This window comes from Balaenoptera acutorostrata, chromosome 18 (genome assembly GCF_949987535.1).
Source record: "Balaenoptera acutorostrata chromosome 18, mBalAcu1.1, whole genome shotgun sequence".
In the NCBI taxonomy this organism is placed as follows: Eukaryota; Metazoa; Chordata; class Mammalia; order Artiodactyla; family Balaenopteridae; genus Balaenoptera; species Balaenoptera acutorostrata.
Genome location: NC_080081.1, coordinates 58,506,135 through 58,533,292, shown reverse-complemented (window position 1 = coordinate 58,533,292; position 27,158 = coordinate 58,506,135). Strand labels below are relative to the sequence as shown.

The window sequence follows — 27,158 nt, the reverse complement described above, 5'->3', positions numbered from 1 at the left end:
GCTGTGTTGGGTCTTCGTTTCTGTGCGAGGGCTTTCTCCAGTTGTGGCAAGCGGGGGCCACTCTTCATCGCGATGCGCGGGCCTCTCACCGTCGCGGCCTCTCTCGTTGCGGAGCACAGGCTCCAGACGCGCAGGCTCAGCAGTTGTGGCTCACGGGCCCAGCCGCTCCGCGGCATGTGGGATCCTCCCAAGCCAGGGCTCGAACCCGTGTCCCCTGCATTAGCAGGCAGACTCTCAACCACTGCGCCACCAGGGAAGCCCCCAGCAGGCAGATTCTTAACCACTGCGCCACCAGGGAAGTCCCGTGAAACAGCCACAGTTTTTAAAAATTCACTTTTTCTCATTTCGAAACCTGACTCTCATGTTGGAATCAAAGCTCTCTACTCTGCCCACTCTCACCCCCCAAAGGAAAACAAAAACCTTAGTCTGGATCCTGGCGCGTTGGGGGAGTGGGTACCGCTTGGCTCTCACATGCATTCCCCCCGCCCCCTCGTCTCCCAAGCAGTGGCCGGTGTGGCCGGCGTGGCTGGGTGGGTGGGTGGAAAGAGCAGAGGTGGTTAGTGGCCCACTCCTCTGTGTGAGTGGCAGCTGCTTCCCTGTCTCCCTGTCTGGACTGCTGGCTTTTTCTGTGAGGCAGCCATTCACATGTAGGCTCTTGTAGGACACATCTGGCAGTTCTTTGGGGAACGCTTGGCATTGGAGATCTGACACGATCTCCTCATTTCCCTGCTCCACAGTCAAATCACCTTCATCCTCTTGCTTCTTGGTCTCCGTATCCAGTAGGCTGCTGTCCTGGGCAAAGTTCTTTCAAAACGACTCAAGCCTCACTACCTTTGTGGTGTCCCCTAGACCCACAGAAAACCCAGGTGTCTTTGCCAAGACGGATGGCTGCCCCGATGTTTGCGGCCGTCAGCTCCGCCGTCCCTTTCCTGCGTGCATTACTGTATGCATTCTCTTCCACCCCCCACGGCTGTTTACTGCTACCTAACAACTTCCAAATCTTTCTCTCAAGCCAGATCTCTCCTAAGTTCCCAGACCACATTTCCCATAGCCTAGGGTGTCCTCTCACCATTATTTCCCGGATCCAGTTCCTCCCCGTGACTTCAGCATCATCCTGGTTAACGGCATTTCCTCCTCCCATTCATGTAACCCAGGAGCCTGGGGGCCCTCCAGCCCCCCTTAGCTCCCCGTAAGCCAGTCCTGTCTCCCAAATATCTTCTTCTTTTTTTTTTTTTTTTAAAGATTGAGGAAGCAATTAGATTTAATTTTCTTAACGATAAAATATACAGTCACTACTCACTGGTAGGCTCTTTTGCCTCAATTCAAATACCCACTCATTTCAAGTAAAGCACTCACTTCAGGTAATGACCAGACACAGGAAATGAAAAAATCTAGATTCTAAAAATAGTCACAAAGAGCACTGTAATATTCATGGTATAAAACTTGAGAATACCAAAGAACTGTTGGAGGAGACTATCACGGTATACACTGTTTACAACAATTATTCACTGCATATCTTTGCCCCAAGAACAGTATCTATTATGAAAACATTTCAATTCTAATTTATACTAGTTCATATTTACATTGTAAAAGTTATTCCTGGATCAAATGTTTAAAAGAAAGATGTTAAAATTTGTAAGGTTCAAAGACTATCTACAAATAAGAAAATGACTCAGAAAAAATTATAAAAATGGGCAAATAAATCAACAGCAATCATACAGAAGAGAAAAGCAAACGGTCAACAGAAGTAAGCAAGTATGTTCAGCCTCATTAGTAGTAAGATATCAACAGATGAAAACATCTTTTGAATTCCTCCCCCTTTTCTCTGTGTCCCCCGCCCCTTCTTGGTTCTGGTCCTCATTATTTCCTTCCTTTTACTCCAAATCCCATCTCCTTTAGACTTGTACACTGTGGTCAGGGTGGTCTCGCTAAGACACAAATCCCATCGCATCACCTGCCTGCTTACAACCCTTCTGTGGGGACCCCTGCTGCCTTCGGACCAAAGTCCAGTCTCCATCCCATGGCCTCTGAGGCCCCAGCCTGGGAGCAGCCTTTTTTCCTTCTACTGCTTCTCTTTACGCCCCACCACTGACCCTGACTTCCCTGCTCCATAGCCACGCTCAACCACTGACAGAGGCCGGGGGGCGCGGCGTGATGCTCCGAGACCCAAGCTTTCCCTGGCCTGTCCCTGTTCATGGAGGGTCCTCATTCTCTTTGTACCTGTGGTCCAACCAGACACTTTCACTTGCTTTTCAAGGCCCAGCGGGAGTCTTCTGCTCTCAGAAACATCCTCTGGCTTCTTTTTGCTAATCATCCTACCCACATGATTCCAGGCATCACACGTCTTCCTCTCCCCACCCCCCAAGTGCCCCTGGGTCACTGAATGCAGAGACTATGCCTTATACATCTTGAAATTTTAGGGCCAAGCCTAAAGTTCCTGGCCTTTCGTGGGTGCTCAGTGCTGAATAAGTATGAATAATGAACAAAGGCACACCTGAAGAGCTAATGTGTAGAAAATTTTTCTTCTGGTTCGTATCCTAGCTAAGATGTGTTGTAGTGACCATTTCTGTTACAGAGGTTGGCAGTGAGTTTAGATACTAAGAAGTGACCCTAATGATCACTGTGAATTTATATTTCCCACTCCACTGGCCTTGGCAGCCCACGCAGTACTTTGTTATTTTCATTATGTTGTCTTCTCACTCTTACTTGTGAACGAAGGAGAATATAGCAGCGTCAGAGTCACATTCTGCCAGAGAGATGGGAAGGGCATCCCAGGTAATGACCACAAAGAGTAAAGATCCGTGGGGACTGTATTGGGAAGCTAGATGGTCTGGGCGTGATGTGCTTTCTCCCATGAGTCTCGGCCTGTTGTGCTGACCGGGCCGCTTTCTCCTCCTGGTCCCGGCCTCAGCCACAAGCCTTGGGGACACAGCCTGCCTGCCTTCTTTATTTTTTTATTGTATTTTATTTTATTTTTGGCTGTTCCAGGTGGCTTGCAGAATCTTAGTTCCCCAACCAGGGATCGAACCCGGGGTCCCAGCAGTGAGAGTGCCGAGTCCTAACCACTGGACCGCCGGGGAATTCCCATGCCTGCCTTCTTTATGAGTGAACATTGTTCCCTGCGGTCCACTTGGGTTCCTTTTGATCCTTCTCACAGCTCTTGAGGGCTCTCCAAGGAACTACCAGGGCTTATGAAAAAGACATTGGAAAATCAATCTTGGGCACGTTTGCAAAGTAACGTGCCTGTCAGCAGGCTGTGTCTGTGTGTCTGCGGTGGGCCCCCTCACCCTGGGACCTCTTCCCAGTGGTTGGAAAGCACCTCCTCAGACTGTGGAACTCGTTGGCACTGGGACTAGCCTGGGTGCCCGTCAGCCTCTCCAGCGCCATAATCTAATAATACTAAGCGGGTGAGGGCCGGCTTTCACCAAGAGTTCAACATCTCTACTCAGGACAATGCCTGGAAACTCTGCAGCCAGGCCGCCGGGCCCATATGCCACCTGGGGCTCTGGCTTTGGTCTCCACACAGACTCCTGGCTAGTTTCTTCATCTGTAAAACGGGCAACTTTACATGATTACTGAGGTTCCATTGAGATTGGCAGGAGGGATCTCCCCTTTACTCTTCCTGCACTAATATTCCTTAGTTTAGATCTCTGTATATGAATCTGGAATTCCTGGTCTAGAGGACAGCATATTGAATCAGAAGATGGTTCTCTGCCCCGTCCTACAGTGAATGAGATAAACACTGTACAAAAACACACGATGTCTTTGAGCTTCAATTTCTAAACCTACAGATGAAGGAAATTAGAACTAGATGGTCTCTAAATTAGATGATCTCTAATGAGAACTAGATGATTTCAGCTCTAAAATTCTGAACAGACCAATTAAAGAAACCCTCGGGCCCCAGTGAAGTCACAGAGCCTGGACTCTGCGAGACCATAATATGGAAATGTGTCCCTTGATCAAAGCAGAAGGTAAACACGCAGCATCCCTAGCACAGAGTTACCTTTTCCAATTTGTTAATGCTTACCTAGGTCTGTACTGCGTTAGAAATTCAGGAGCTGTGTAATCCTCTAGAATTTATCTTCACCTTTGTAAATAAAACTGTACAGTTGAACTTCATCTTATTGTTTCAGGATCACCAAGGACCAACTCTAATGGCCCTAAGTGGTTCTGTGTGCAGAGAATAATGGTTAATCTAGTTCCCGCTGGCTCTTCTTTCTCTATTGCTTATCATTGTTGTTATCTTATGGAATTTAACGTGAAAAAATAGCTTAAAGTAACTAGTTGCTTTTCAAAAGTGAAAGAAGAGTTTGAGGCATCTGTCTTACGTAGCTGTGCAAAAGTGAAATAGAAATAGTATTCATTTCTGATGGACTTTCACGAGGTTCTTGAAATAGCAAATCATAATCAGGACGACTTGTCACTTCTTCAGAAGTTTTATGTAGGCTATCATTTGGTTTCAAAATCTATGATGCCCTTTTGCCTGTGGCTTCTGATTTTCATAATCTACCACGATTTAGCAAAAGTGGTGATTTATGAAGAAACTTGGCTTTGAGGAGCTTATTTTCAAGAAGATAAAAAGGAAAAGGGAGAATGTTAACCCTTTGAATCCTGTTGACTCTTTTAGAATAGGGGCATTCTTTTGGAATTTTAGTTATGTTAAATAAAGCAAAGAAATAGAGGCATGTGCAGACAAGTATGGAAGAACCAGAGATTATTTCTAGAACTATAAAATAATTTAAAAGTAATCGTAAATGTTTAGAGAGAAAATCTACAGAAAGATATAGGAAAAATATATTTATAGAGAGCCTTATATGCTATATATATATGTGTGTGTATAAATAAATAAAAGGTTATATTTAAATTTGCTAATATTTTGCTAGGATTTTTGAAATTCTCACCCTGAGCAAGTAATTTGTTACGTCCTTTAATCCTCATGTGGGATTTAGGGAACCTGTAGTATCAATATACCTGAGTTAGTTCTCCTGCAGGTTAATTACCAACAAATGTGGCAGCTTTAAGACAGAGCAAAATTATAGTTTAAAATTCAAACTCAATAATACATTTCAAATGATTATAGAGCAGTTAATTAGTCTAAAGTAGACATTTTTAGGTCTTATCAATGAAAGTATTCAAGTCCTTAGATTATAACTTCCTTCTTTTTTTCTTTTTATTTATTTATATATTTATGTTTTTATTTATTTATGTATTTATTTTTGGCTGCGTTGGGTCCTCGCTGCTGCGCTCGGGCCCTCTCCAGTTGAGGCGAGCGGGGGCCAGTCCTCGCTGCAGTGCATGGCTTTCTCGCTGCAGTGGCCTCTCTCGTTGCGGAGCACGGGCTCCAGGCGCATGGGCTTCAGCATTTGTGGCGCACAGGCTTCAGCGGTTGTGGTTCGCGGGCTCTAGACCGCAGGCTCAGTAGCTGTGGCGCCTGGGCTTAGTTGCTCCGCGGCAGGTGGGATCCTCCTGGATCAGGGATCGAAGCCGTGTTCCCTGTATCGGCAGGTGGACCCTTAGCCATTGCGCCACCAGGGAAGTCCCTGTAACTTTTTTAGTAGCTTTTTTTTCCTCTTTGCTTTTACTTTAAAATATTTTTAATCAAAATAATACATGTATAGGTATCTAAAGTAGTAAATTCGTTGAAACAGAAAGTAGAATGATGATTACTGGGGCTAGAGGTGGGGAAGGGGTACCGGGAATTGTTTGATAGGTATGGTTTCAGATTTGCAAGATGAAGAAGTTCTAGAGGTCTGTTTCACAGCAAGGTGCATATACTTAACACTACTGAACTGTACAGTTAAAATGGTTAAATTGATAAATTTTAGGTTATATGTGTTTTACCACAATAGAAAATACATGTGCATTTATAAAGATCAAGTAGAATTAATAGAAAAAAAATATTAGCAGTTCCTTTTTTTTTTTTTCATCCTCTCACCTGCTACCTAGAGGCAGCCAAGTTTTTTCTTTCATTTTGTTAAAGTGTAATTCAGTGAAGTTTCTCTGTTCAGTATACAGTTCTTCAGGTTTTGACAAATAAACAGTGGTTGTACCACCACCACAATCAAGAAATGACACAGTTCCATCGCCTACAAAAACCTCCCCTCCCTTACCCCAAGGCTCTGGCAACTTCTGACCTGTTTTTTGTGCCTATAGATTTGCCTTTTCTAGAATGTCACTGTAAATGGAATCATCGTTTGCAGCCTGAGTCTGGCTTCTTTCATTTAACCATAATATATCTGAGATTCATTCATGTTCTTAGGTGTATCAGTAGTTCATTTCTTTTTATAGCTGAGTAGTATTCCGTGGTATAGGTGTACCACGGTTTGTTAATCCATTCTCCAGTTGAAGGACATTTGGGTTGTTTCCAGTTTTGAGTGATTATGATAAAGCCACAAACATTTATGTACATATGTCTGTGAGAACATAAATTTCATTTCACTTAGGTTACTGACTTAGACTGGGATTATTGGGTTTTATGGAGAGTCAGTCAAACTTTATAAGCAACTGCTAAACTGTTGTGCAGAGTGGTTGTACCATTTTGCATTCCCACCATCAGTATATGAGCATTCCAACTGTTCTGCGATCTTGTCAACAGTTGATATTTTTAGGTTTAATCTTTAAAAGACTTTAGCCCCTCTAGTAGATGTGTTGCTGTATCTCATTATGGTTTTAGTTTGCACTTCTGAAATGATTAATGATGTTTACCTTTTTTCCATGTGCTATTTACCAAGCATGTATCTTCTTTGATAAAGTGTCTGTTGCCCATTTTTTAAAAAATTGGGTTGTTTGTGTTCTTGCTATTGAGTTTTAAGAGTTCTTTATATATTCTAGATATAGGTCCTTTATCAGATGTGTGACTTGCAATATTTAATTACAGTCTATACTTTGTGTTTTCATTCTTGTAACAGTGTCTTTCAAACAACAGAAATTCTTCGTTTTGATAAAGTCCAGTTTACTGATTTTTTTTTTTCTCTTTTATGGATGGTGCTTTTCATGTCACATTCAAGAAGTCTTTGCCTAACCCAAGGTCTGAAGGAATTATGGGTTTGGATTTTGCATATAAGTCTGTGATCCATTTTAAGTCAATATTTCATATGGTGGGAGGAATGGATCAAATTGGGTTTTGTTTTCTATATTCTATCTAGCTGTTTCAAGACTATTTGTTGAAAAGATTATCTTTCTGCACTGAATCACTTTCACATCTTTGTTAAATCAATTTGCCATATATGCATGGGACTGTTTCTTACCTCTCTATTCTGTTCCACTGCTCTACACATCTGTCCCTTTACCAATACCACACTATCTTGATGAGAGTAACTTTACAGAAAGTCTTGAGTGGGAGCCCTTCAGCTCTATTCTTCTAAAATTGTTTTGCTTATTCCAGTTCTTTTACTTTTACGTATAAATTTTAGAATAACTTTGTCATTTTTTAATAAGAAGTCTTGCTGGAATTTTGATTGGGATTACGTTGAATCTTTACGTTAGTTGGGGGAGGGGGAATTGACATATTAACAATATTGAGTCTTTCAATTGAACACAGTGTATCTCACCATTTATTTGGTTCTCTTGGATTTCTTTCATCAGTGTTTTATAGTTTTTAGCATACAGATTTTATACATATTTTGTTAAATTTATATCTATTTCATGTATTTTTATGAGATAAATGGAACTTTAAAAAAATGTCAGCTTTTGGACTTCCCTGGTGGCGCAGTGGTTAAGAATCCACCTGCCAATGCAGGGGATGCGGGTTCTATCCCTGGTCTGGGAAGATCCCACATGCCACGGAGCAGCTAAGCCTGTGCGCCACAACTACTGAGCTTGCGCTCTAGAGCCTGTGAGCCACAACTACTGAGCCAGCATGACACAACTACTGAAGCCAGTGCACCTAGAGCCTGTGCTCCACAACAAGAGAAGCTACCGCAATGAGAAGCCCACTCACCTCAACGAAGAGTAACTCCCACTCGCCGCAACTAGAGAAAGCCCGCACGCAGCAATGAAGACCCAACGCAGCCAAAAATAAATAAATAAATAAATAAAATTTTATGATGTCAGCTTTTAATTGTTCATGCCAATACGTAGGAATATAATTGATTTTTCTGATTGAACTTATATCCTGTGACCTTGATAAACATTCTTATTGTTAGTTCCTGTAGTTTTTTTTGTGCATTCTTTGGGATTTTCTGTGTAGGCAATCATATTATCTGTTAATAGGATAGTTTTATTTTTTTCTTTCTACTCTGGATGCCCTTTCTTTTGTCCCTTCCTTCCTTCCTTCCTTTCTTTTTTTTGCCTTATTGCCTGCCTATTACTATTACCTCCAGTATATCGAACAGTATTGCTAAGAGTGGACATTCTTGCCTTTTTTCCAATCTTAGGGGGAAAGCATTCATTCTTTTACCATTAAGTGTGATGTCAGCTGAATTGTTTTTGTATATATATGCCCTTTATCAGGTTGAAGAACTTTGATTCCTGTTTTGCTGAGGGTTTTTATCATGAATGGACGTTGAATTTTGTCAGATTGCTTTTTCTGCATCTATTGAGATGACCCTGTACTTTTTCTTCTTTAGTCTGTTGATATAGTGAATCACATTGATTTTCGAATGTTTACCTTGCATTCTCAGGATAAATGCCATTTGGTCCTGAGGTATTTATTACTCTTATTATATATAGTTGGATTCAAGTCGCCAAAAATTTTTAAAGAACTTTTGCGTCTCTGTTCATTAGGGCTATTGGTCTGTAATTTTCTCTTTCCCTTTTTTTTTTTCTTTTTTAAATAATGTCTGCCTGATTTTAGTATTAGGGTCATGCTGGCCTTGTAGAATGAGTTGGGAAGTGTTTTCTCTTCAGTTTTCTCAAAGAGAGTTTGTGTAGAATCGGAATAGTTTCTTCCTTAAATATTTAGTAGGATTCACCATTGAAACCATCTGGGCCTGAGATTTTTGGGGTAAGAAGATTTTAAATTACAAATTAATTTTAAAAATGGACTATTTTAGTTACCTATTTCTCCTTGAGTGAGTTTTGGTAGTTTGTGTTTTTCTAGGAATTTGTCCATTACATCTAAGTTGTTATATTTACTGAAATAAATTTGATATGCCATGTTTTCTTTTCACTCAGTTCAAAATACTTCCCAATTTCCCTTTTATTTGACCCCCATGGGTTATTTAGGTATGTGTTATTTCCGAATATTTGGAGATTTTCCAGATAATTTTCTGTGATTGACTTCTAATTTAATTCCATTGTGCTTATAGAACATGCTTTGTATGATTTGAACCCTTTTAAATTTATTGAGACTTGTTATGTGGCTCAGGATGCGGCCTATCATGGTAAGAATGCCATGTGTGCTTGAAATGAATGTGTATTCTGCTGTTATTGGATGGAATGTTCTACAAAAACCAGTTAGGTCAAGTGGTTGACAGAGTTATTCCAGTATTCAGTACCCGTACTTATTTTCTGCTTACTGTCTTTCAATTACTGAGAGAGGATCGTTGAAAACTCTAACTTTAATTGTGGATTTTTCTATTTCTCCTTACAATTCTATCGGTTTGTTGCTTCATATAATTTGAAGCTCTGTTATCGGGGTATAAACATTTAGGATTTTTATGACCTCATGATGAATTGACCCTTTTATTCATTATGAAATGATTTTAGCTCTGCAGTCCACTTTCTCTGAATCATATAGTCACTTCAGTGTTCTTTTGATTATTTTAACATAGAGGATCTTCTTCCATCCTCTTATTTTACCTAATTATGCCTTTATATTTCTTTTTTTAAATAAATTTATTTATTTGTTTGTTTGTTTATTTTTGGCTGTGTTGGGTCTTCATTGCTGCACCCAGGCTTTCGCTAGTTGTGAAGAGCAGGGGCTACTCTTTGTTGCGGTGCACAGGCTTCTCATTGCGGTGGCTTCTCTTGTTGCGGAGCACGGGCTCTAGGTGCGCGGGCTTCAGTAGTTGTGGCTCGTGGGCTCTAGAGCGCAGGCTCAGTAGTTGTGGTGCACGGGCTTAGTTGCTCCACGGCGTGTGGGATCTTCCCAGACCAGGGCTGGAACCCGTGTCCCCCTGCATTGGCAGGCGGATTCTTAACCACTGCACCACCAGGGAAGTCCTAAAGTATTATTTCTTAAAGGCAGCAGTGGTTGTGTCTTGGGTTTTTTTTTTATCTGATCTGACAATCTGTACCTTTTAATTAAGGTGCTTAATTGAGAACATTTACATTTAATGTGATTATTGCTATAGTTGGTTTGAATGACTGTCTTACTATTCACTTTTTATTTTGTTCTTTATTCCTCTTTTCTTTCGTTCTACTTCTTTTAGATTGTATTTTTTCTAAGGATTCCATGATATCTTCTTTATTGGCTTATTAGCTGTAACTCTTTGTATTGTTATTTCAGTTATTACTTTAGAGTCTGTAGCATATATTTTTAACTTACCGCATCTACTTGCAAGTAATGTAAGAACCTACAGCACTATCTTTACCTTCTTCCCTCCTGGCCTGTGTTGTTTTTTGTCATACATTTTACTTCTACATATGATATATCCCCTCTTCACTCATATATTGTTATTATTTTTGCTTTAAATAGTCATTTATCTTTTAAAAGAGATTTAAATAGTTAAGGGAAATGTCTTTTGTATTTAACTACATAGTTACCATTTCTGATGCTCTTCATTCTTGTGTGTACATCTCAACTTCCATCTGGTATCATTTTCCTTCTGCCTGAAAGACTGACTTCACAATTTCTTATAGTGCAGGTCTGCCAGTGATTGAATCCTTCTAGCTTTCGTGCGTCTGAAAAAGAATTTCATCTTCATTTTTGACAGATATTTTCAGTGGGCATAGACTTATAGGTTGACAGGCTTTTCAGAATTTCCTTTCAGCACTTGAAAGATGTTGCTGCACCGTCTTCTGTCGACCAGAAGTCTGCTCCCAATCTTATCTTTGTTTCTCTGTGTATGATCTAGTTCTTTTTTCTGGGCTGCTTTTAAGATGATCTCTTTATCACTGTTCTTAAGCCATTTGATTATGATACACCTTGCTGCAATTTTCTTCACAGTTCTCTTGCATGAAGTTTGTTTAGCTTCTTGGATCTGTGAACTTATTTTTTTAAAATAAAATTTGGAGAAAATTGCCGTTATCACTTCAAATATATTTTCCCCTCTCTTTCCCTCTTCCCTTCTTTAGGGACTTCACTAAAGATTTACTTGGTTGTTTGAAATTGCTTCAGAGTTTAATGATACTTTCTTCTTTTTTTGTTTTGTTCTTTTTTTCAGCTTTTTTTCCTCTCTGTTTTGTTTTGGGTAGTTTCTATTGCTGATATATCACTAATATTTCTTCTGCCCTGTCTAATCTGCTGTTAATCGCCTGCAGTATATCTTTCTTCTCAAATTGTATTTTTCATCCTCATAAATCTAATTTGGGTTTTCTCTATACCTTTCATACCTCTATTTAATATGCTGCTGTTTACCTCTACTTTCTTGAACATATAAAATATGGTTATAATAATTATTTGAGTGTCCTTATCTACAAATTACATCGTCTTTGTCATATCTGGGTCATTTTGATTGATTGATTTTCCTCCTCATTATGAGTCATGTTTCCCTGTTTATTTGTATGCCTGGTACTTTTCATTGGATGCCAGACATTGTGAATTATTGGTTGCTAGCTGCATTTTATTTAATATCCTCGAGGCTTGTTTTGGGAAAAAAATAAGTTACTTGGAAACAGTTTGATCTTTTCAAGGCTTCCTTTTAAACTGCTTTACACAAGACCAAAACACCATTCAGTCTAGAACGAACTTTTCCTCATGACTTTCCTCCTTGAATATCTGGTGCCCTGCGTTTACAAGGTTTGTGTTTTTCTTTTAACCCAGGCTGGTGGTAAGACCAACTATTCCCAGCCCTGTGTGATTTCCAAAAATTGTTCTTCCTGCTTCTTTCGGGTGGCTCTTTCCCCAGCCTTGGGTAGTCTCCTCACGTGTGCTGCTAAGTACTCCACGGAAGCCTGGGAGCAGAGGAGCACGGTCCCTGCAGGTCCCATCCTCTCTCTTTTTTTTTTCTTTTTTCAAACAGAAAGTCACAAAAATTATAATCATCCTCATCAGTTCACTGAGTCCCATGTAATTAATTTTTTTTCATCTTGATCTTTTGTTAGCACTTTTATGAATTCATCAGTTTTCCATTAGAGTTCTGAAAATGCTTATTCATTCAGTTCAGCAGTATAGTCAGTTACCAGAAACCTGTACTTGTCAGAGTCTTTTCCATGAATTCCTTGAAGATGAAACCCTTTTATAGGAACATTTTTGCAAAAGCATCAGAGTACACCCAGAACTGCCTGTAAATGACAAAAGACTTAAAAATGACCACGGTTAAAGGTTGATGAAAGTTCATAATAATGCAATTGACAAGGAAATTTAGTTATTTCTGAGATATACATTTTAAAATAATAACTAGAATTATGACTTATAACATTATACCAGGACATATAAGATTTTTAGGAATTTCATGTAATGTCTGAAACATTTATATTAACATATTTCCATACAAATAACCCAAAGAAAGTTTAGTATTATTTATTTTTTAATTTTTGAATTTATTTATTTTTTTATACAGCAGGTTCTTATTAGTCATCCATTTTATGCACATCAGTGTATACATGTCAATCCCAATCGCCCAGTTCATCACACCACCATCCCCACACCCCCGCAGCTTCCCCCCCCCCCCCCTTGGTGTCCATACATTTGTTCTCTACATCTGTGTCTCAACTTCTGCCCTGCAAACCGGTTCATCTGTATGATTTTTCTAGGTTCCACATACATGTGTTAATATATATTTGTTTTTTGCTTTCTGACTTACTTCACTCTGTATGACAGTCTCTAGATCCATCCACATCTCAACAAATGACCCAATTTCGTTCCTTTTTATAGCTGAGTAATATTCCATTGTATATATGTACCACATCTTCTTTATCCATTCGTCTGTCGATGGGCATTTAGGTTGCTTCCATGACCTGGCTATTGTAAATAGTGCTGCAGTGAACATTGCGGTGCATGTGTCTTTTTGAATTATGGTTTTCTCTGGGTATATGCCAGTAGTGGGATTGCTGGATCATATGGTAATTCTATTTTTAGATTTTTAAGGAACCTCCATACTGTTCTCCATAGTGGCTGCATCAATTTACATTCCCACCAACAATGCAAGAGGGTTCCCTTTTCTCCACACCCTCTCCAGCATTTGTTGTTTGTAGATTTTCTGATGATGCCCATTCTAACTGGTGTGAGGTGATACCTCATTGTACTTTTGATTTGCATTTCTCTAATAATTAGTGATGTTGAGCAGCTTTTCATGTGCTTCTTGGCCATCTGTATGTCTTCTTTGGAGAAATGTCTATTTAGGTCTTCTGCCCATTTTTGGATTGGGTTGTTTGTTTCTTTAATATTGAGCTGCATGAGCTGTTTATATATTTTGGAGATTAATCCTTTGTCCGTTGATTCATTTGCAAATATTTTCTCCCATTCTGAGGGTTGTCTTTTTGTCTTGTTTATGGTTTCCTTTGCTGTGCAAAAGCTTTTAAGTTTCATTAGGTCCCATTTGTTTATTTTTGTTTTCATTTCCATTACTCTAGGAGGTGGGTCAAAAAAGATCTTGCTGTGATTTATGTCAAAGAGTGTTCTTCCTGTGTTTTCCTCTAAGAGTTTTATAGTGTCCAGTCTTACATTTAGGTCTCTAATCCATTTTGGGTTTATTTTTGTGTATGGTGTTAGGGAGTGTTCTAATTTCATTCTTTTACATGGAGCTGTCCAGTTTTCCCAGCACCATTTATTGAAGAGACTGTCTTTTCTCCATTGTATATGCTTGCCTCCTTTGTCATAGGTTAGTTGACCATATGTGTGTGGGTTTATCTCTGGGCTTTCTATCTTGTTCCATTGATCTATGTTTCTGTTTTTGTGCCAGTACCATATTATCTTGATTACTGTAGCTTTGTATAATAGTCTGAAGTCAGGGAGTCTGATTCCTCCAGCTCCATTTTTTCCCCTCAAGACTGCTTTGGCTATTCAGGGTCTTTTGTGTCTCCATACAAATTTTAAGATTTTTTTGTTCTAGTTCTGTAAAAAATGCCAATGGTAATTTGATAGGGATTGCACTGAATCTGTAGATTGCTTTGGGTAATATAGTCATTTTCACAATGTTGATTCTTCCAATCCAAGAACATGGTATATCTCTCCATCTGTTGGTATCATCTTTAATTTCTTTCATCAGTGTCTTATAGTTTTCTGCATACAGGTCTTTTGTCTCCTTAGGTAGGTTTATTCCTAGGTATTTTATTCTTTTCGTTGCAGTGGTAAATGGGAGTGTTTCCTTAATTTCTCTTTCAATTTTTTCATCATTAGTGTATAGGAATGCAAGATATTTCTGTGCATTAATTTTGTATTCTGAAACTTTACCAAATTCATTGATTAGATCTAGTAGTTTTCTGGTGGCATTTTTAGGATTCTCTATGTATAGTATCATGTCATCTGCAAACAGTGACAGCTTTACTTCTTCTTTTCCAATTTGTATTCCTTTTATTTCTTTTTCTTCTCTGATTGCCGTGGCTAGGACTTCCAAAACTATGTTGAATAATAATGGTGAGAGTGGACATCCTTGTCTTGTTCCTGATCTTAGAGGAAATGCTTTCAGTTTTTCACCATTGAGAATGATGTTTGCTGTGGGTTTGTCGTATGTAGCCTTTATTATGTTGAGGTAGGTTCCCTCTATGCCCACTTTCTGGAGAGTTTTTATCATAAATGGGTGTTGAATTTTGTCAGAAGCTTTTTCTGAATCTATTGAGATGATCATATGGTTTTTATTCATCAATTTGTTAATATGGTGTATCACATTGATTGATTTGCGTATATTGAAGAATCCTTGTATCCCTGGGATAAATCCCACTTGATCATGGTGTATGATCCTTTTAATGTGTTGTCGGATTCTGTTTGCTAGTATTTTGTTGAGGATTTTTGCATCTATATTCATCAGTGATATTGGTCTGTAATTTTCTTTTTTTGTAGTATCTTTGTCTGGTTTTGGTATCAGGGTGATGGTGGCCTCATAGAATGAGTTTGGGAGTGTTCCTTCCTCTGCAATTTTTTGGAAGAGTTTGAGAAGGATGGGTGTTAGCTCTTCTCTAAATGTTTGAATTCACCTGTGAAGCCATCTGGTCCTGGACTTTTGTTTGTTGGAAGATTTTTTATCACAGTTTCAATTTCATTACTTGTGATTGGTGTGTTCATATTTTCTATTTCTTCCTGGTTCAGTCTTGGAAGGTTATACCTTTCTAAGAATTTGTCCATTTCTTCCAGGTTGTCCATTTTATTGGCATAGAGTTGCTTGTATTAGTCACTTAGGATGCTTTGTATTCTGCGGTGTCTGTTGTAACTTCTCCTTTTTCATTTCTAATTTTATTGATTTGAGTCCTCTCCCTCTTTTTCTTGATGAGTCTGGCTAATGGTTTATCAATTGTGTTTATCTTCTCAAAGAACCAGCTTTTAGTTTTATTGATCTTTGCTATTGTTTTCTTTGTTTCTATTTCATTTATTTCTGCTCTGATCTTTATGATTTCTTTCCTTCTGCTAACTTTGGGTTTTGTTTGTTCTTCTTTCTCTAGTTCCTTTAGGTGTAAGGTTAGATTGTTTATTTGAGATTTTTCTCGTTTCTTGGGGTAGGCTTGTATAACTATAAACTTCCTTCTTAGAACTGCTTTTGCTGCATCCCATAGGTTTTGGATCATTGTGTTTTCATTGTCATTTGTCTCTAGGTATTTTTTGATTTCCTCTTTGATTTCTTCAGTGATCTCTTGGTTATTTAGTAATGTATTGTTTAGCCTCCATGTGTTTGTGTTTTTTTACGTTTTTTTCACTGTAATTCATTTCTAATCTCATAGCGTTGTGGTCAGAAAAGATGCTTGATATGATTTCAATTTTCTTAAATTTACTGAGGCTTGATTTGTGACCCAAGATGTGATCTATCCTGGAGAATGTTCTGTGCGCCCTTGAGAAGAAAGTGCAGTCTTCTGTTTTTGGATGGAATGTCCTATAAATACCAATTAAATCTATCTGGTCTATTGTGTCATTTAAAGCTTCTGTTTCCTTATTTATTTTCATTTTGGATGATCTGTCCATTGGTGTAAGTGAGGTGTTAAAGTCCCCCACTATTATTGTGTTACTGTCAATTTCCTCTTTTATAGCTGTTAGCAGTTGCCTTATGTATTGAGGTGCTCCTATGTAGGGTGCATATATATTTATAATCGTTATATCTTCTTCTTGGATTGATCCATTGATCATTATGTAGTGTCCTTCCTTGTCTCTTGTAACATTCTTTATTTTAAAGTCTATTTTATCTGATATGAGTATAGCTACTCCAGCTTTCTTTTGATTTCCATTTGCATGGAATATCTTTTTCCATCCCCTCACTTTCAGTCTGAATGTATCCCTAGGTCTGAAGTGGGTCTCTTGTAGACAGCATATATATGGGTCTTGTTTTTGTATCCATTCAGCAAGCTTGTGTCTTTTGGTTGGAGCATTTAATCCATTCATGTTCAAGGTAATTATCGATCTGTATGTTCCTATGACCATTTTCTTAATCGTTTTGGGTTTGTTTTTGCAGGTCCTTTTCTTCTCTTGTGTTTCCCACTTAGAGAAGTTCCTTTAGCATTTGTTGTAGAGCTGGTTTGGTGGTGCTGAATTCTCTTACCTTTTGCTTGTCTGTAAAGGTTTTGATTTCTGTGTCGAATCTGAATGAGATACTTCCTGGGTAATCTTGGTTGTAGGTTCTTCCCTTTCATCACTTTAAGTATATCATGCCACTCCCTTCTGGCTTGTAGAGTTTCTGCTGAGAAATCAGCTGTTAACTTTATGGGAGTTCCCTTGTATATTATTTGTCATTTTTCCCTTGCTGCTTTCAATAATTTTTCTTTGTCTTTAATTTTTGCCTATTTGATTACTATGTGTCTTGGCGTGTTTCTCCTTGGGTTTATCCTGTATGGGACTCGCTGTGCTTCCTGGACTTGGGTGGCTATTTCCTTTCCCAGGTTAGGGAAGTTTTCGACTCTAATCTCTTCAGGTATTTTCTCCTTCTGGGACCCCTATAATGCAAATGTTGTTGAGTTTAATATTGTCCCAGAGGTCTCTTAGGCTGTCTTCATTTCTTTTCATTCTTTTTTCTTTATTCTGTTCCACAGCAGTGAATTCCACCATTCTGTCTTCCAGGTCACTTATCCATTCTTCTGCCTCAGTTATTCTGCTATTGATTCCTTCTAGTGTAGTTTTCATTTCAGTTATTGTATTGTTAATCTCTGTTTGTTTGTTCTTTAATTCTTCTAGGTCTTTCTTGCATCTTCTCGATCTTTGCCTCCATTCTTTTTCCGAGGTCCTGGATCATCTTCACTATCATTATTCTGAATTCTTTTTCTGGAAGGTTGCCTATCTCCACTTCATTTAGTTGTTTTTCTGGGGTTTTATCTTGTTTCTTTATCTGGTACATAGCCCTCTGCCTTTTCATCTTGTCTATCTTTCTGTGAATGTGGTTTTTGGTCCCCAGGCTGCAGGATTGTAGTTCTTCTTGCTTCTGCTGTCTGCCCTCTCCATGCTCTCTCTTTTACTTTAAAAAATTGTACATACCTAAAGATAGAGTGAATAGAAAAAAATATATTAGCAGTTTCCTTTTTTCCAGTCTCCCAATGTATTCCTGAGGCAGCCACTTTTAATTTTTTTGGTTTCTCATATTTACCCACACATGTCCATGTCATAGTGATATAGTTATTCTTGCTTTTTCAATTGTAGATATTTTATAATCAAGCTGTGGTAGATAAGGATTTAGCACTTTTAAACTATTCTTACCACAGTTTTTTTCTTCCCACCGCACATTTCTTCTTCCTACCACCTTCCCAATAAAGTTAATTTAACTTTTTAAAGTTAAATAAGTAAAAAATGTTAAGAACGAATATAGTCATGTAAATTTTATTTATGAGTGTAACTTTTTTTTCTTTCTTTTTTTGTTTTCTGTAAAACTGTCTTTGAACTTATCTAGTTGCTCCATTAGATCTGTCCCATACCTGGCTGTACCACCCCCCGCCCCTGCAAATGCTCAAATGTATTAAATCCTGTCTCTGTTTATTCCCACCAAAGTGCTGCCTCCCAAAGGCTCCCACTTCCCACATGGTTACATACCTGTTGCTGCTAAGGCTTGCTTATTAGCACCTTTCATCCCCAGATTTCCTTCCCCCATCATCCTGCTTTTTTTTTTTTTTGGCTGCGCCTCACAGCATGCGGGATCTTTATTCCGCAACCAGGGATCAAACCTGTGCCCTGTGCAGTGGAAGCACGGAATCCTAACCACTAGACCACCAGGGAATTCCCCCCATCATCCTGTTAATTCCCTTCCTTCTCTCCTGCATTTGAGTCCCTGGTTCATGTTTCCCTTCTTTTTTTTTTTTTTTTTTCTTTTGGAATATACAATATTTCTTATATTTTTTTAATTTAATTTTATTGTGGTAAGAAGACTTAACCTGAGACCCACCCTCTAAAAGTTTTATGTGTACCAACACAGTATTGTTGACTTCAGGTTCAAGGTTGTACAGCAGATCTCTAGAACTTATTCATCTTGCTGTAAACCCTTTTCCTTGGTTTGCTCCTCCATACTGGTGTCTGAAATGTCTGAAAATGTTCTTATTCTACATTTACACGTAAATGATTTGGCAAAGTGAAAAACCTTTCTCTCTTAGAATCTTACAGACATTTTCTCCATTGTTTCCTGGCAGCCAGCAGATTCTGATACTAGTACCTGTGTTTGTACCTTTTTTTTTTTGTTTGGACACTCTTAGGATTTTCTCTGTCCCGAATGATCTTTAGTCTTGTGATGATGTGCTTTGGTGTAGGGCTCTCTTCATTGATTGCGGTAGCCGTCTGGTCATCTGATTTAATCTGGAGACTTGTGCCCTTCCGTTCTGGAAAAATTCTTAAATTATTTCTTTGATAACTTTCTTCCCTCTGTTCTCTATTTTTAGAATTCATTCTATTTTGATGTCGGACCTCCTAGATTGATCCTTTTAAGTCTCTTGTATCTCACAATTCCATCTCTTTTTTGTTCTACTTTTGGGAAGATTTTCTGAACTTTATCTTCCACCTTTTCTATGGAAATCAAGGAAATTTAAAATATGGTTGAATTTTTCCGTTTGGATTTCTTTGGCATTCTTTCTTGTTCCAACAGTGTGTGGGACCCAAACAGTAAAACATTATTTGTTGTTTATCTGCAATTCAGCTTTAACTGGGAGTCCTGAAGTTTCATTTGCTAACACTGGTAACCCTAATCCCAGTGCCTAGTAAGAGTAAACCAGGAAAGGGGGTCCCTAGACAGCAGTGATTTGGTCAGGCTCACAGTGATGTGCTTCAGCCTCTTCCCTGGCAGTCACTTTAGATTTGCAAGGAGTTTGGACAGAGGGAGAAACAGGTTATCCTATTTGAGTGGTGGATCCCCAACTGTACCTATATTGGCCAAGGCAGATCAAGTTTGGAAGAAAAGCAGATGTTACTGAATTAGCATACATGCTACCAATATGCAGAAGTGATTGAATTGGAGTCCAGGTAAAAAGGTTCTTAGGCAAAACAGAACAGAATAGAACAACAAAATCAACCTCAGAGAACCACCCCGATCTCAAGTGTCCAGGCTTTTTCCTGTATTCCAGATTCCCCAGCAGAGTGAGACCTCCTGATCTCTGCCCAGTGCCTGAAGGTGACTAGTATCATCCATGCCTTTAGGGGTCTCTCCCAGAGGCATGGGAGTATTTATCCTGTCCTATCAGCTGGTCTTGGTTGTTAAGCTCGGGTCACTAGACTCACAGATGTTCTGTTTTACAAATGCAAGAAACTTTTGTAATGGCTAGAAAGTAATTTTAGCCATTTGGGCCTCAGACGTTTCTGACCCATGGGTTTTCCTCTATAGAGATTAACTCCAATTTCTTTACCTTCTTTTTGAACTTATGTCTTTTCAGTTTTCACATAAAAATCCATCTTAAAGGAATCTAGCCCATTTATGTGAAAAATAGGAAAAGAAATAGATTTCTAATCATATTTTTGCTTGTATATCTTTTAGCCCAGCAAATTCTCCAGAAATAGATTACAAACGTTCAAGGATATATGTACAAGGATGTTCCCTGCAAGTGTATCTAAAATAGCAAAGTATTGATGATGACCATAACGTCCTGCTGTAGAGATACTGGGTAAACAGAGTGTGGTTCAGATATTGGCTTCTATAGCTTAATACTTGGATGATCAGTTGGAATGAATGAAATAAAAACATAACCAACTTGTATCTTTGTTTTCAAGAATCTGGAACACAGGAAAAAGCCTGGACATTTGAGATTGGGGTGGTTCTTTGCTATTGATTTTACTTTTCTATTCTGTTCTATTTTGCCTAAGAACCTTTTTACCTGGATTCCAGTTCAATCACTTCTGCCTATTGGTAGCACATATGCTAATTCAGCAACATGTACTTTGCTTCCAATAAATAAAATCCAGTTAATTTAGTAATCTTCTTAAACTTCAGTGGGAATTTAAAATTCATTTCTTTATATGACCTTAGAGTTTTGTTTTTTTAAGCTCTTAATTGCAGCTTAAGCGATGCTTTAATTTTTCCTGTGCAGTTGGCATTCCGTTTAAATATATAAATGACTTAATCACATAGATAGTTTTAGTGATAACTGTAACTTTCAAAATATAGAAACTACCATGTAGTAAGTAATAATTGTGCCTAGCATTCATAGACATGGAGACCACATGTCTGCTTCCCAAATTATGATTTTTGAGGTTCCACTTACTCTGTTTCCTTTTACTAAAAATGGGTGCCTTTCCAAAATTTGTATCATGAGATAATATATATTTAATTTTTGTAAATTATAAATATGGCAACACATATTTGAATATCACTTGTTATTCAAAAGCATAGCCTTAAAATTTAGAGAACAATATGAACCTTACAGTAAAAAAAGGATGATACTGCCTTGGTTTTTTTAACCCAAAAGAGAATTGCCCTTTCATCAGCTACCACATTCACCAGATTTTGTTCCTAACGACTTCAGACAATTTCTAAAACCAAATGCGCTCTGCCAACATTGGGTCACCTTCAAAGAATGTCTAAGAGGCTCCATTGGCAACTAAAATTTCCTAAATTAAAGGATGCTGCTTGAGGGAGAATGCTTCTTTGAGAGAAAAGACTCCATGTGTGTGTGTGTTTGTATGTGTGTGTAAATCGAATATGTACTTATACGTGTTCTATGGTCAGATTTTATGTTGGAATTATTTGTGATGATACAACTTGTTTATGGATTAGTCTTTAGTATTTGTAGTTTTTTTGTTTTCTGTTTTTATAGGATTATACCATTAGAGGGCAGTATTGTAGAGGTTTAAATGTACCTTCTTAAATGTATTGAATTGCAAACTGTTTATAACCTGTAATAAGTGAATTTAAGACCTTAGACTTATAGTATATTAAACTGCAACCTCAATTGATAACATCCTTGCAAATATTTTAAATTAATAGAAGAAATTATGTAACGGGTTAAGCTATTTTACACCCAGATCTCTTAATTTTAGTTTAGAGAAGGGAATTATTTGGTCAGTGTGGCCATCAGGGTGACATATATACCTACAGTATTTCAGTTCCTCTGATGTAAGAAGGCTCAAAGGATTGAGTCTTATAGGAATTGCACTTAACATCCAAAAACTTGCCTTACGGACTTAGTGAAAATATATCCATGTGGGTAGGGTTCAACCTGTGGATTGATTTTTTTTTTTTTCCCCCTAGCTATAAATGGAAGAAGGAGGTGCAATTTTAAGGTTTATGGCTCTAGGGACATTTTGAGATCTACCTGATTACATCTGGTGGTTTCCTTTTGGCCTCAATTTGTGTATGCCTAGCAAAGAATATGTACTGTTTTTTGTTTCTACACGTAATTGATAAATTCATGGAAAGGTAGTCTCTCAAAAAGGAAATGTGATTTTTTTCCCTCTAAAATTCACTGGCTAAGAAAAAAAAAAGTATTATTACAGTATGGTGTTATCCTTATAAATAAAACTGCCTGTAAAATCCTCCAGTTACTGCTGCCTGTAAGAACGAGATAATTGAAATCGAGACACTCGGGCTCCTGCAAGTCTTTAGTGGTGGGACTGGGCATGCCCAGTAGCTCAGACGGGTCTGGTTGCAAATAAGCAGCTTTCGCGTTCGGCAGCCACGGGGACAGGCAGCTCCAGAGACGGGGTCTGGCTCCCTTAAACGTAAGCACGTGCGGGTTCCCAATCGTATTTTTCGGAGCCCCTCGGCGTTTTCTGCCGGAGCACTGCTCCATCTTTCCTTGATCACGGAGGCTTTGGCGGCCTGCACCCCAGCCCCTTAGACTGCGGCCTGGGCCAGCCCACCCGAGGAGCGGATCGCAGGGCTGGGGGCGGGGTGGGGGTGGGGAGGAAGGCGGGGAAGCGAGGAGGAGGGCGGGGAAGGGAGAAGGGGGCGGTTCCAGCAGCGTGCTGGCCAATCGGCGCGGCCCTTCCCTGCATATATTTTGCACGGAGACTGGGAGTCCTAGTCTAGAGCCTGGTGGAGCCCGGCTGCCGACGTGGGAACCTTCTCCGCACGGTAGTGGGATCTACATCTTCCCGGAATCGCCAAGCCCCAGAAGCCGGGTTTCTTTCAATTAGGGCTGCTGTTTTCTATTGCTCCCTGAGCTACATAAAGCTAGAAGATTTTTATCTAGCTCAAACAAGGCTGCTAGTATTCCTCTTTTTTTTTTTTTTTTTTCTGCGAGGGTGTTTTTGGCTGCAATTGCATGAAATCCCAATGGTGTAGACCAGTGGCGATGGATCTAGGAGTTTACCAACTGAGACATTTTTCAATTTCTTTCTTGTCGTCCTTGCTCGGGACTGAAAACGCCTCTGTGAGACTTGACAATAGGTAAATGTCGGCCGGGATAGTTTTAAAAAATTTACTCGTGAGATACTTGTAATAATGCAGGTGAAAGATAGCCTGGCGAATTCCTTTGTCCATTGCTGAGAGACTACGGTGACATGGATGTTGCTTTTTGAAATGTTCAGAATAGCCTTCTTTTTGCAGGTCTGGCCAGAGAACAGGCTTTTACCACATTATGTAATTTAGCCTTTGTGGCTGACTAAAATTGGGAAATGTCTGGATATTCATTAGTGAAAGAGTGGCTGGTGTGTTCTGGAGGGTGATATATTACATAGCATTAAAGAATATTGAAAAAATGATGCTAGTAACATCACAGAATTGGGAAATCCTTTTTGTCTTGGATGTTTAAGATAGATTCCATTTATCGATTTTTTTTTTCCTTTTCAGCTCTTCTGGTGCAAGTGTGGTAGCTATTGACAACAAAATCGAGCAAGCTATGGTATGTACTGATTAAAAATCGTTTGTACTAAATGTGGGCACAGTACAAAAAGCGAGGTGCCTTGGGATGGAACAAGCGCATCCATAGTTAAACTGATGATTGCTCTCCATACATTTAGAAATGCCGGCACTGTCTCCATTCTGCTAGCGTGAAGCCACATACCACAGCTGCTAAGGAGAGAGAAAGGGGCCCTGAGGGTATTCGATGTTCTTTCCAGGACCGATTTCCCACAGCCGTCGGGATTTTGGCGGAGGTTCCCCTTTTTGCTGGGGAATTGCTAGGAAAGCGCTGGCCCGGCGTGTCCTTAGGTCGTGGGTTCATCTCTAGTGATGTGGCTTTACTAGGAATCCTAAGGTTTACCGGGGAGCCGGGAGGGGGGAGGGCCACAGAAGTGGGGATCTCCGGAAGGGGCCTCCTACACCGGGCCCAAACGGATCCCCAGTGATGGAGGCTACTGCACAATGAAAAAGAACCGGAGAAAAGTTTCGCCTTCTCAGCCTGCGCCTGGTTTTCTCCTATTTTTTATTTCCGCCTTGGCCGTTCTTTGTTATTGGAGCAGCGCCTGTGGCTCTTCTCACGGGATTCTCTGCCCACTGTTGCTAGGCAAACTCCGAACCTTTAATTCGGAGCTATAAATAACTCGAGCGCCCATTGGCTGCAACGGCTGCCCAGGTTTCTGTGATGTCAGCTTAATCACGAAAGAGGCGGGGGATGGGGGGAGGGAGGAAAATGCGGCAACACGCTCTGTAGGAACTGGCTGCAGCCGGTGCTGAGGGAGGCGGTCTGGCGGGCGGAGGGAGGGACTTGGGGGCGGGGACGCGGCTACCGTTGCTCCGGGGCTGGACAGCCCTGGTCCGGCCTTTTGCACGGAGCCCCAGAGCCCCAGTGCATTTTGCCAGCTCGAATAGGAAACTTGAGCGTAGGCATTCCTGGCCAACGGCTGCAAGGAAAGCAAAGGCTTTAAAAAGGCTTGATGACTTAGACGTTAAACTGAAGTATTGTACAGTTGTGGTTGTATTCCGGAGATTTCTCCTAGGGCCTGTTAAATGAGCTCTAAAGGCAGGATACGTAAATGGTTAGGGAGAGCCCCGCAAAATGATGCTTTAGAAATTCAGAGTGCGGGGAACAGTAAAGAGAAAGTTAAACCTTTTTTTTCCTCTTCTCTCTCTCCCTTTCAGGATCTGGTGAAAAGCCATTTGATGTATGCGGTTAGAGAGGAAGTGGAGGTCCTCAAAGAGCAAATCAAAGAACTAATAGAGAAAAATTCCCAGCTGGAGCAGGAAAACAATCTGCTGAAGACACTGGCCAGTCCCGAGCAGCTTGCCCAGTTCCAGGCTCAGCTGCAGACTGGCTCCCCCGCTGCCAGCACACAGCCACAGGGGACCACACAGCCCCCAGCGCAGGCAGCGTCCCAGGGCTCGGGACCAACCGCGTAGCCTCCTGTGCCGCCGCGGAACTGGCTGCTGCTGTCTGAACTGAACCGACCGGAGAAGATGGACTGGGGGGCGTCCGCGTCCACCGTCACCCATTTCATTGCTCGCTGCAAAAGAGACGTGAGACTGACATATGCCATTATCTCTTTTTTTCCAGTATTAAACACTCATACGCTTTCGGCTTGAAGAAATTTCTTAAGTTGGGTGAATTAAAGGTTAATGAGAGAATTAGCATGGATATACTGGGACCTCATGCAGCTTGGCAGATCCGTGAGAAATGGTTTCATTCATGCTGAGGAGCTGTGTGCCTTTCCATCCCTCCCCTGCTCCCCACCCCCCACTGCCAAGAGTTCTTCCTGCTTGCACGTGGTATACTCCACGGGGTTCTGAAGCAGTGGGGCACCACTGGACTTTCCTCTCTCTCCTCCTCCCGCCCAGGAACTGGACGGGGAGGTGAAAGTCAAGAGTGAAGCTTAGTCTCACCTCAGATGAGGAGAAACATAGTTCACTGTACAGATGACGACTGTCACCAACATTCTTAAAAACCAATAGTACTGTGCCTCTTTCAAAACAGTGGATGACACAAAACTATTAGCGTGACTGAACGGTGACAGGTAGCTGGGATCTAGGCTATCTTACCCTGAAGGTTGTTTTGCTTATTGTATATTTGTGTATGTAGTGTAACTTTTGTACAATAGAGGACTGTAACGACTATTTAGGGTGTACAGATTGCAATTTAGATGTTTCACTGGCTGTCTGAAGAGGTGTGGGTTGTCTTTTATATAGAGATCTACGTGAAAAATAATACATGAAGAAAAACACACCTACCTAAAGAGATTTTAAGAATTTGGCACAGTTGGTCACTTTGTGTAATCTGAAATCTTCTAGCTGCTGAATATCTTAAAGTCAGTCCTTGTTCACCGAAGTCTTTTGATTGAGCTGGTTGAATACTTTGAAATATGATCAGTTCTAGCTAATGAAATGGATTTCCCAGTAGGGGTTTCTGCATATTACCTGTATAGTAGTTACCTGCCTATGTTTCTGTGCATGTTCTCTACACAGTTGTAAGGTGTCACTGTATTTAACTGTTGCACTTGTCAACTTTCAATAAAGCATATAAAATGTTGATAAACCAGTGTTTCCATGTTATAGTGTTAACATAATCGCAGTCATTTCCACAACTATTTCCAGATAAAGTTAAAACAATTCAACTAGTAAAATCCTGAAGGGGGATGAAAGGGTTGGGCAAAGTAGTGGTGCTAGTGGTTTGACTGGAGGAGTAAAACGAATCAGACGTTGCGTTCTGTCAGGCAGTAAGGGAAGAGACATAATGAAAGAGGCAAGAGCTTACTTCTTCAGACTAGTTGTGTGACCCGGTCAAGTGGCTTCCCCTGCTCAGGGCTAATGTGGGGTATTGTTGAAAGAGAGAATCTCTTAAGTTCCTCTGTGGTTTTAAAATTCTAGGAGCCCGTGGAAGTTTTAATCTCTCAATGTTTACCAGCTTAGGGGAATGAACCTTACTCTGTGTATAATCCCAACAAGCAACTCTAGGATCAGAAGATGGGAGTTAGAGAAGCTGATTTCCACTTTTAAGAACTCTGTCACCCTAAGTTGGGGTGTCTTTCCTAGTGTGGATTGAGTTCCCAGCTCCTGGGAATTTCCAAGCAAAAGATAGGATAATTCCAGGGGTTTCCTCTTCTGGGTTTGAGGAAGGAAGGACCAGATAAGCAAGGGAGTCCCTCCCAGTTGTTTCCTTAAGACTATAAAATAGGTCAAGATTCAAAACATGATGGAATCCTAAAGCAAATTGGCCCCTGAGAAGTGAGCCTGAGGGGTCCCACTCTGCTGCAAGAGCCATGCCAGCGAGCAGGCAGGGTGGATTTTCCGCTCTGCAATCTGCCCCTGCACCTCAGCAACCGCCCCTCCACCCAGCGGGAGTCAGGTATTCCCCAGCTCTAAGGCTTAGGGAAGCCCTTGCAGGACAGGACTCAGCTCTTCTGAGTCCTTCACTTCTCTAATGTAGAACTGCTGAGAGATTGATGGGTGGATGGAGGGAACATCAGAGCTCCCCGAAAAGAACTGGACTGGGTGCATGTGTTAACGAAGCTCAAAGTAACTGGTGGGGCGACCCATCTCCTGTTGAAGCAGTAAACTGCCGACGGCCTGGGGAGGTGGCGGTTGCCATGAAGATGGTTTGGGGAATTTGGAGAAGACTTAAAACAATCTTTGTCGTATTTGTTTTAAGGTTATATAACTTTGACTTAAATAAAGAGATACTTAATATAGTAATTTCATTTCCTT

General features: G+C 40.2%; 1 protein-coding gene across 4 annotated transcripts in view; it reads left to right on the top strand.

Annotated features, from left to right (window-relative positions):
- TSC22D1 (TSC22 domain family member 1) overlaps positions 1-25,989 on the top strand; it is a 129,836-nt gene extending 103,847 nt beyond the window's left edge. For 2 of the 4 annotated variants that reach the window (XM_057532581.1, XM_028167515.2), the window contains 2 exons: positions 23,373-23,424; positions 24,603-25,989. In XM_057532581.1, coding sequence (XP_057388564.1) covers positions 23,373-23,424; positions 24,603-24,860 — 310 coding nt within the window. In that variant the 3' untranslated portion in view covers positions 24,861-25,989. Of the gene's footprint in view, positions 1-22,247; positions 22,301-22,599; positions 22,971-23,372; positions 23,425-24,602 lie in introns of those variants that run through there. The other 2 variants (XM_057532583.1, XM_057532582.1) reach the window with 2 other exon arrangements.
- Positions 25,990-27,158: the final 1,169 nt, after the last annotated feature.